Source organism: Pygoscelis adeliae, unplaced genomic scaffold, assembly GCF_000699105.1.
Source record: "Pygoscelis adeliae isolate BGI_AS28 unplaced genomic scaffold, ASM69910v1 Scaffold36, whole genome shotgun sequence".
In the NCBI taxonomy this organism is placed as follows: domain Eukaryota; kingdom Metazoa; phylum Chordata; class Aves; order Sphenisciformes; family Spheniscidae; genus Pygoscelis; species Pygoscelis adeliae.
This window is the reverse complement of record NW_008824934.1, coordinates 813,391-824,667: the sequence shown is the minus strand read 5'-3', so window position 1 is coordinate 824,667 and position 11,277 is coordinate 813,391. Positions and strand designations below refer to the sequence as shown.

The 11,277-nt window shown below is 38.0% G+C and overlaps 1 protein-coding gene across 1 annotated transcript in view; it reads right to left on the bottom strand.

The window, feature by feature from the left end:
• SSU72 (SSU72 RNA polymerase II CTD phosphatase homolog (S. cerevisiae)) overlaps window positions 1-11,277 on the bottom strand; it is a 36,767-nt gene that overhangs the window by 19,596 nt on the left and 5,894 nt on the right. The window contains exon 3 of the mRNA XM_009325255.1: window positions 4,361-4,504. Within this exon, the coding sequence (XP_009323530.1) occupies window positions 4,361-4,504 (144 nt within the window). The remainder of the gene's footprint in view (window positions 1-4,360; window positions 4,505-11,277) is intronic.

Below are 11,277 nucleotides of genomic sequence, written 5' to 3'. Positions count from 1 at the left end.
AAAATTTCAGTTTTGTTCATCTAGACCCTGTGAAGATCTCGTGCATGCCAGAACTTGCTTCAGATTTCCCCCCTCCTTCAATTATGGAACCGCTATACATAGTCCCTCAAGCCTATGCTTGCTCCAAAGCCACCACATTTTCCTCTACTGATGGTCTACCACAACGCATCTTACCGGTTAATAGAGGACATCTTCTTAGGCAGATGGAAGACTGGGGGATAAACCAGGGATAAGCGTCAGCTATGGGGAGACCATAATGCTATGAATATTTACTGGCAAAGCAGCCTGTATATGGCAGAAGAAACTGTTTCCACTCGTTCTGAATGTGAAGGGTACTATCAAAAAAAACCCACCCCACCAACCACCACACATCAGCAATAGCACAAAAAGTACCATATGGCCATCCAGCTTAAATATGGAGTTCACTGAGAGAAAACCCAGATCCCAATCACCTAGATTATCACTACTTTTTTTTGACAGAAAAGAATCCTTATGTCTTTGAGTGAGATGTACCGAGCCAGTTTTTCTTCTTAATTTCTAAAAGATTTTCCTTTCTACCTGAAGCATGCCTTTAGTAATTTCTTGAGGACATGTTCTGCCCCCACCCCCCCAATTTTATAGCGTCATGTAACTATAGAGCTAAAGCTGGAAGCCTATCTACAGTTAGAGAGCAGGTCAAATTAAAAGAGGAGGTAAAAAGAAGTAGGAAACAGAGCAGTAGGCCAAGCTTGTAGAGTAGAGGGAGGCTGCCTAGAAATTCTAGTAAAAAACCCCACCTATCTATGGAAATCATTAGGTATCTTCTATCTGAGGGTCACAGATACATCAGTGTTGAGAAAGGGAAAGAAACAATCAATCATGGAGTTAGTTAATATTGATAAAAGAACCCAGGAGCTACTGCTGCAGAATTTGGGTCAAATTTCCGTTTGAACAGTTCCTATCCCTGGGCATAAAAGCAATTGCTGTTGCAGATTTAAATTGGCTTTTAGAAGGTTTCATCCTTGACTAGTTTTTGCATTCACTTGAAGGCAGGGCTCACGCTTTCCTTTATTTTAGTTCTAATTATATGATGGTGACTTTAAAGATGAAACAAAGTCCTTAAACCCCTTCACACATCTATAAGGGGCAAGTGGCCTATCTTTGAGAGGTCTGGTTACACATGCAAATACAACAAGGTAGTGTATCTATATTACGCACACATAGCTCCACAGAGGTACTGCAGCCATTGGTCATGTCTCCTACAGATTAGTAGTAGGACCCTCCATTGTTCTCCTAGAAATAATAGAGTAATATTTTAAAAAGCAACCAAAAGCCACATTCAGAACAGCCTTAAATGGTTTTGTCGCAGTCCTCTATTAGGACTCAGGGAATTTAAATGCAATATTCTAAAAATGCAATGGTAGGTGTGGATACTTATTTTAACTATAAGGTTTAACTACCACATCTTAAAACACTTTGAAGTACTTCCATTTTAGATATACTGTAACCACCTACTCAACTGAATCTGTATGCCCGGCTCCATAAATCCCTTATTTCTGTGCTTCTGAAATTCAACGTGTGCCTTCAAGGTATGTGAGCTTGTGCTCTTGTGTTTCATTAATTAACCGCAATGAAGGTGCTTTTAGTCTCTGCAGAGTGGGTTTTTGATAGTTCTCCCTCCTTTCCACAAGTGATTAGGAGTTTCAATGGATCTTTTCACTCTAACACACTTTTAACCTTGCTCTGACTGATGTCCAGCACTGCAGAAGCACATTTCTGTTTGAGACTACTGCTTTCTGAAACAGGGGTCATTTACTTGGCTGGCCAACAGAGAACGTTCTAAGTCCCTTACAGGCACAATTTCACTGAGTATCTAGTGTCCATGATGCTTTGGACCCCTGCTGGCATACAGAACTGGAGGAAGGACATCACTCCTAAGTGAGGCAGTACTGAACGCTGAGCACTCAAACTTCATGTGTCCCATCACTGGAATATGGGAACAAGCAGACAGTTGTCACCAAGATATACTATCTCAAACTACATGGAAAGGCTACAGATGACAGTCATCTCCACTTAGCTGATGAAAGCAAGGCTGGGGAACAGAACAAGCAGCTAAATCATATGAAGAACCACACCTTCTTTTGTTTTCCCATACCAACTGCACTCAAAGCCCATCAGAAGGGCAAGCCCTCCCACCCTTCAGCATGATGCTCATCCAAAAAAACTGAGAGCCCACATGACCCTGGTTCACAAAAAACTACTCCACAACTCTGATATGAGTAGGTCGGGGCTTGGTTACTGTAAAGGTCTTTACCCTCAAAACCCATTTCTGGAAACGGAGTTGCTTTCCGCCCTGACAGTTTTCACTCTGAAAACCTTAACTTCTAATATCTGAGAATCAAAAATGCAAAGATGTAGAGGCCCTATTCTTGCCCCATTTCCCTTGCAACGGCTATTGCTTAAACTTGCTTTCTTTTATCTTGAGAAAAGGTTTAATGAGAAAAGGTTTAACTGTAGCACTGCAAATACATTTGGGGAACACAGCAACTATCTCCAGCACAGAGCAGAACCAAAATGGTAACTCCAAAGTATGCCGAATGGTGGGGGAATAGGTAGGCTTTCTGCTTATCTTAAAGCAGTGCCATATTCAGTACAGCAGCAATGAAGAATGCAACAAGGAAATCACAAGTCGTTAGTGCCTGTTAAACTTATTTCTCAATTCAAATAATTTTCTTTTGAAGCAATTTTTTTTAATCAAGATATGGCATACCTTGTTAAGATGGGTTTGCAAGATTTTCCTTTTCTCTATAGGCAGAGGGATACAAAAAACCCCCAGCACATCACACATGTGATTCATGAAGACTATACCCTATATTTTGATTTTTTTTTTTTAAAAAAGGACCTCTAACTAGGTATTAGGAAACCAATACCCCTACTGGGGATACCATTTGTGTGGAACACCATGCAGAAAGGTATCCCAATGTTTAATCAGTTCTCACTGTGCTGTATAGCTTTAATCAAACAGCCCAGCCCTTCTTAACAGAAGCCTTTCAATGCCCAATGCAAAAGAAGCCGCCACTCTTGGGGTCTCAGGGAGCTCAAATTTATTATTTCTGTTCAGCAAATACAACAAAGAATTTGCTGAGTAGTAGTAGGCCATAGTATAATCTGTGCTACCAAACAACTGTAGAGCTGTCTTTCAAAAAGGTACTGAGTTTGCCAACTCCTTGGGTAACAGCTTGAACTAGTTTCTACCATGTTCCAAGTTTTCTAGTCTCTGACAACCTGTTTAGTCTTATTCCAATTTTTTTTCCAAAAAGATGCAAGAAAACTGGGCTGTTTGAGTACAACTAAGACAAACCATGTTAACATTCCTGTTGAATCTTCAGATGGCCATACCCAAGATTTTAGGAAAAAACCTCATACCGCTAAAAAGTGCAAAGACTGCTCTCCTGAATTACCAAGACCCATTTCTGGTATACTTCACTCCAAAGGGTCTTCTATCTCTTAAGCAGAAATTCAGCATATACTGAGTTGCTTATTTAGGGTAAGTTTTCTCTTTCATATTTAACATTGAAAAAAAAAATCAGATCCCTTGTTGAGAAAAGAATACCTAGAATGAGTGCCCCAATTTTGTAGGTTTGTGAGTTTTCTTAAAAACAAATGAAAAGTCAACTTGAAATATAGATGTTCTAAAATCATGCAGTTTGACATTAGTCATGGTTTTAAGTAGTGTGCATAACCTTGATCACCTCTGTTCTCCAGGATTAAATATGTTATTGGGCTCTCCTGTGTCCATTCTTTTACAGTTGGACTTGATCTTAAAGGTCTTTTCCAACCTAAATGATTCTACGATTTATAGTATAAGATTTTTTTTTTTTTTGGCTCACAGATCAAATCCTGTATCAAGAAATTCTCAGTGAGAAGGGTGAGCTCTTTAATGAAAGGTATCCTCTCTCCCAGAGAAAGTATACTGTAAACCTTACCTGTCAGTTTGTCTGAGCTAAACACAACATTAACGTCGAGGTGGTCGCTCTTCGCACATCCATTATCAGGACAGTCTTTGCACTGAGCAAATATGATCCACAGTGCAGTAGAGGTAACGGACAATCTGTGATAGTATTAATGCGCTTTCATTCAAGAGCTAAACACGTTAACACACTACAAAAGAGCATTTTGAATGCGTGCATTGTAACTCAATAGCATTTTACAAGGGAGCATTAGAGGCCCATTGTAAAAAAACCTCCTATAAACCTAAAACATTTTAAGATCGCCAGACAAGCAACTATATATTCCTAATGCATAATGCCAAATAATGAATTACACCTTTCAAGGATGAACCATATTGGATTTTTTTAAAGAGGCCATGCCACAGGGATACAGTTCTTTGTCTTTCCTAAGCAGATCATTGTACATCTGATCATATGTTGTTTTGAAATCATAAACATTCGGCTTGTCCGGTGCTGGTCCTGGCAGTTTCACATGAGTCCCTGTTCCAAAGGATCGGACACTGAATCCTCGTTTGCTGAAAGACAGAGGGGAAGAGGGGGGGGAAAGGCCATTAGATTGGATGGACTTTAAACACCAAAGTGCTTGAAGAATTTTAAAAACCTCTTAGCAATCAGCCAAATCACAACCGAACAGTCGGGCAACTCTTATCAACTTAAATTGCCAAGCATACCTAATGTGCATATTTCCTCGCAGTTACAATCTAAACTCACACACCATTTCTAAAGGAGCACCTATATTTTATGTGAAATTTTCTTAGAATTATGACACGTAGCAGTTTGGATATTTCTTTTGTGCTTTCAGGCATCTTGGATTTGCAACAAGCATGCGTTCTATATTCACCCTTGGACAATACAGTGTAGGCAAAGATGTTTGTGTGTTGATATAAGAAAGTAAGTAACAATAGCAACTGGTCAATACTTATGTGTTCTGCTGAAGTTGCTGGGCTAACTACATTATTCCCCTCATTACGTTGCCAAAACTACCTCTAGTGTAATTTAATTAGCCTAGTACAAACATTTGTGTGCCTGGCACTTTTCTCAAGTGGACTGAAAAACATACTGTGTAATTACCTTTACAGAAGTGGGGCACATATTCTGCTGGCTGGCACCTAAAACTCTTGGGTAAGCCAGGAATAGCTTCATTCCATTCTCATGAACAACTACTTGTTTAATAATTGTAATTAAAAAAAAAAAAGAGGCAGGAACCTGCTTGTCTTTAGGGGTAATGCCAGAATGTTCTTTCTGATTAACCTAAATACACCTACTTGAACGTCAACAAATCCTTCAGCAATATTAAGAAACATTACAATGTGTTTGTTGAATAACAGGACCGAAAAAAGATTGTTTTCTGGTGGTCTAATGGACAAAGTTACATGGTAAAATACTGTCGCTATTGTCCAGAATGCTAAAACATTTGGCTTTATAATGACAATCTAAGTTCTGAAACAGGCCAAGACCACAGCTTAATCTTTTTTTTTTTTTAAGGACCCACACTTTCAGCTTCAATGTTTTATCAGAGACTGAATAGAGAGAACAGTGTTAAAACAGAAACAAAAAGCAAGCAAACAACCCGATGTCCCCCCTCTCCCCCAAAATTAAAAAAGTTGTAGAGCCTTCTTCTGAGAAGAGTGGACAGGAGACTGGGAACCAATGCAAGAGTCCCAAGAACACATTTTGAGTGACAGACAAGTCACATCTTGACTCCTTGGTCTTCACATACAAGATAGCAAGGAAATTTAGTAGAAGACACACCAATTCAAATTGCATGTTTGCCTTCAAATGGTGTCTTCGAAGTGATCCAAAAGGCTTCTGTGCAGAGACTAACTGTGATCAAGCTTTGTCCCAAGCTCAAACACTGCTATGCAACTATCAGTAGTGTTATTTCCTTTAATTTGTCCTATTGGAACATAGCCCCTCCTTCCTCTTTTCTTGCTTCACTAAACTTCTTCTTCCAGCAACTATTTATAGGTTCCTATTTCTGTAAACAGACAGAATACATGATGATTTTTTCCTTCTTTCTGCAGGACTAATGACTGAAAACGGATACAAGTGGAAAAAAGTGCAGTTCTTTCCCCCTCCCAGCCCTCCATCACATTAACAGTGACTCATAACTGCACCAGTTACATTTAGTTTATTTTCCCTGCAATAATTCCAGACCCGAGTTTTTATTCTACTGCTCCTACTGGACACGAAGAGAGCCATAACACGTATAGAAGAAATTGCAGTGCTAAAATATTGATGTTTCAAATTGATCATTTTTCCAGGTGTCTCACCCTTCTTCTTTCCTTTTTTTTCTCAATATCTACCACTTGAAGCTAATTTTTCTAAGAATTTTAATACTGACTGAGGTATAATTTTAATAATTTTAATACCAACTAACTGACCCAAAGTGGACTTTGGCTCCTAATTTTTAATTTTTCTTTTAATATTATTCTTCAAAATACGTCTGCTTGGGTCACACACATTAAGAAGCCCATCTCCAACTGTCAGAAATGTCCTTGAAGTTTGCATGATATCATATAAAGCAAAACAGAAATCTTCATTTGAAGTTCCACACATCAAAAATTTGTGCCTCTAATGCACATGACCCATTGAAAATTACTTCCTTGAATAGCCGGAATATGTTATTTCTCACATGGAATTTCATGCTTTGACTCTAGCAGTTGCCAGGGTACAGCTTTTACACTATTTATGCACCAGGTGTACTATTACGAAATATTCTGAAAGTGTTTCAACACATTTCTTGCAACAATTGAGGGGCAGGGGAGAGGGAAGAATGCCTGCACAGAACCATTATTCAACAGAGCCTGCTTTTCTTAAGCAGCTGGATAGATCTAGTTTAGTGACTCATCAAGTATCTGTTGTAATGTGGCACAGCCTTTTAACAATGAACGTTTTCTACAAGACAATGTATATGTAGTATTTGTTCTTGGCTTAGTAAAACTACCCAGAAGATGGAAAATAATGAGCTTCAACTTTACCATAAACAGTAAAGCTTAAGATATACTAATATACTATCCTAGCACTGATTTCTGAAAATGTGAAGCTTAAACATTAACAGACCTGTAAATGTTGTGAAATTTCAGGAAGCTGTTTCGATTAATACTATTAAGACCAATGTACGTAAACTGTCGATATACTAAATACAAATATAAGCCAGTATACAGATCTCATTTTCAGCAAGTATGCTCACCTCAGTTTAAGTCCAAAGCTCATTACAATGAGATCACATGCACTGATCATGTGCCCGTGAGTTCATAGGCTTTTAACTGAAGAACCTGAAAACAGTCATTGCATTTCCATGCAAAGAATCTCAGAGCCCACTGCAAATACCACTTCTCATCTGGGACACAAGTGCTGCTGAAAAGCCGAGATCAACATTGGACTACACTAACAAAGCACTAACACATGACAGAGTTGTTACCGCTCAGTTTCAGGCACTGAGAGGAGAAATAATATTAATCCACGCAGATTGAGACATGAACTTTTATCCACACCTTTCTTCTATTTCATTGCTATTTTGGGATCTCACACATGCTTATTACATTAAGGTATTTTTCAGCTTACTGTAGGGTCATAACAGTACAGCTTCTCTTCTTACAATGGCCAGTAGTAAGTATTATTAAACATTAAAGGAAATGCAATAAATCCTGCAGTGCCACTGCAGCTGGTAGTGGTAAAGATTTTTCAGGAGACAAATCACTGATTTTAATACATCCCCTTCCACAACATATAGCAGGAAAATAGTAGCAACGTTGCCCTCCTTGTAGATCACTTTGAAAATATCTCATGCCATTCAATTACTATAACACCCACCCCCCCACCCCCCCAAAAAAAACCCCACACTGTTGAGCAGCAGGAACACAAGCATTGTTAACTAATTTTGATTAAGAAATCTTTAAAACGTTAACAACTTGTTGTAATTTACATTATCACCGATAAGCTGTCAAATGAAAATGCTTTAATATAAAAATGTGAAAACATTTCTTTCTTCTTGAGGCTTATTAATACAATTTAAGATTTCTTAAACTCAACAAATTTCAATACCTCACTGCATTTAGCTGCTGACAGATAATGCCAGTAGAGAAGCTGTGACTAGCGACTTATGTAAACTGCAGAGTACAACTTAAGTTCCCTCACGGGGTCAGTGTTCAACTACAAATCATAACATCAATATGAAATTTAAGTTTCAGCTACTACGGTTCCAATATTTAAATCTTTTTACTGCCACTAAGATCTCTCATTTACACTAATTTCTTAACACACTTAGTTTCCTAAAACAAAGGAACATATATGTAGCTTAAGCGCGTATCAGTAGCCTACAAGTTTTCATTATCAGTAGTAACACAGAGTCTCTGAGCTCAGGAGACCGAGATAGGATACCTATACTGTCAGAGCCTGAAAATAGAAAGTTACCAGAGCACCTTCTATACGCTGGGAGTGTTTGAAATGATAACAACTTCCTTTCAAAGGCCACCAGTGTACTACCAAATAAATATACACAAACGGAAATGTCAAAGTTGCTGTATAATAAAGTTTGGTAATAAGAGAAGTGTTACCCTTCCACCTTCCTCTTCTATGTTTGAAGGAGAACCATGACCTAAGTCTGCATACTCTATGGTAAAAAGAAAAAGACAAGACCCGTACACAAATTATGTTTGTAAAAGCAAGAAAGGTAGGATGAGTAAGATTTGACCTAGGGACTGGTTACAGACGGACATCCAGTTTGACAGCTTTTAAGGAAAGATTATGTCTTTCCGCATAGTCCTTATTGCTTTTTCCTCTTTTCCCTTTGCTTTAATGTCTCAACATACCCCTGTGGTGATGGTAACTATTCTATTAACAAACTTCAAAAGACCTTCAGTCTGACTTCTGTTGAAAGATTAGAACAAAATGTTTAAAACCTGGTTAGTAGAAAATATGCAAGCACACTACAAAGCAAATGGAAACTGTACTGAACCAAGATAACTGGTAGATTGTTTATTCAGATACGAAAAAGATCTAATGCATAATTTGTTTTCCAGAGGCACAAGTGGCAGCACAGAGATACCAAGTACAGTAAAGAAGAATGAGAAATTCAGGTTGGCAAGTGAGACTTACTGCAAACCCTTTTGGAATGAACCACTGCAATTTAAAAGGACAGAGAGTTTATAAGTGCCCCAAAAAAGTAACTCTTATTATCTGGTACGTTCAGTTTAAAGAAAGAAAGAAAAATCATCCCAAACAAACACCAACACCACCCCCCAAATTGCTGAAGTGTGCGAAGAAAGGATGTATTACAATTTTGCTTTTCTGAGTCTAAAAGAGAAAACACTAAGGTGTTATAAAATCTAAGTACATTAAGATGTTAAATCAAGCCTGTTTAAACCCCTTCATAATTTCATGCATTAAAAAGGATAAACTACTAAGAAGAAACATAAAAGCAAGAAGTGATGGACTGCAGGTACTTCCAGCAAAAGCCTACCAGGTAAATCAAACATTTCACCTAGAGGGCTAAATTTTATGTTTTACAAATGCATCAGAAGTTAAAATTCAGACATTTCTGCAAGATTGTTTTTGCTTTAAAAGGAAGTAGCATACAATTAAGTTCCAGTTTTAGTAGGCACTAGGTAGGCCTAACATTTGGAAGGTAAAATAAACTTGCCTTATTGGTAGATATGTTTCTCTACAAATTGAAGAATGGAATAAGCAAATTTACTGATAAAAATTCTACATGAAAAAGTTTGGCTTAACTAAAACCTGTACTTCATTAAAACATTGAATAGACTAGAGAAGTTAATTCTGAAACCTGAGTTACAGCATTACAAGACTCCTCAAATAGAAGACAAACACTTCAACAAAAATTTTAATACATTTCCTAGTATAAATATTTAAAAAAAAAAGTCTATCTAAAGTACTTATGCAAGATCTTAGGCTACAAAGTAGTGTTTACGAATGTTCATTAAGATGTTCAACACTGAAGGTTGGATTCCAGACTTTGTTTTCAAATAGTCATCTGCAGTTGTGTAGAATTGGTACCCTTTAAAGTCTTGTAATACCTTAACAAAATACCTTAAAGTTTCATAATACCTCAATTTCTTCCTAACTCTTTTTCCTCTTTTAATCATGTGTTCTTTCAAACCGTAGTGCAACATACAGCAAGACATTACCCTGAATTGGTAAAGCAGGCTGGCTTTCAGCCAATGCAAACATTTTCTGAAGTTTACTGGCAAATCACCACTCTCATTGCATAGGCTAGTTATTTTTTTAGAACAGCATCAGCAATTCACCTCTATTTTGCCATTTATGCTACTCTTGCTATAATTACATAGCATGCTGCTGAAAATAAACATTTTCCAAATACATACATGTTGTTAATTTTTAATTAAAATCTTAAGGGAGAAGAGACTGTCAAAAAAAAATATTTCCCTGCCACATTTGCCAGAAGAACATCAGTCACACCGGAAGTGATTTATTTCTTCTGCAAAAACAGAGAGGAAGAAAAAGGCTAGATATTAGAAGTGAATTTAACTTTGTCCTTAGTACTCAGGTTTCAGTTAAAACTCAGTTCCAGTATTATTAGCAGCAAAACAACAGAAGAATAGCATACTCCCCCCCCCACGCCCCACAAGCAGCCATTGGTGACACGTTTTCATAGAACTGCCACAGGTAACATCTGATGCCAAGTTTAAGCATTAACAGCATCATATGCTGCTCACAGTAAGATGGCTGCCAGACCAGATGCTTCTATTATTTCTCCCTTTCAAGGCTGCTGTTTTTATTTAAATGTAGCACACAATTTACACATAGTTGTTTGGCTTACTGTGCTAGCAATATGTATCTTTTAATGTGAATGTTACTTTGCATGACAAAAAAAAAAGCGCCTTTATCATAGGGAAGATTCAGGAACATGATTTCAGGCAGATCAGGTCTCTCCCATCCGTCAATCCATCCCCAGTCTCCTATCTCCCCTTTTTAATTCAGCCAGGCTTAAAATGCAGTGCTAAATAGATGAACCCTCATAATCTCAAAGACATTTAACATTCTGAATGAAACACTTCGTCCAGTTTTCCTGCAACAGGAAAAGGCTCCCTTTCAGTGCAGAGTGGTTCCAGTCTTCAGATGTATTGCAGACAAAAAAAAAAAAAAAAAAAAAAAGAGCCTTTAAGTTTTCAGATGCCGAGACACGGGAGCTGTTCTGCACCTGTCGAATTCGCCAGCTCGTGTTTTGCAGCACTGGATCCGGAGGTCCGCCAGCAGCAGTGGAGCAGACCCCAAAGCACAGGCCGCTCAGGGGGATCCCGACTCA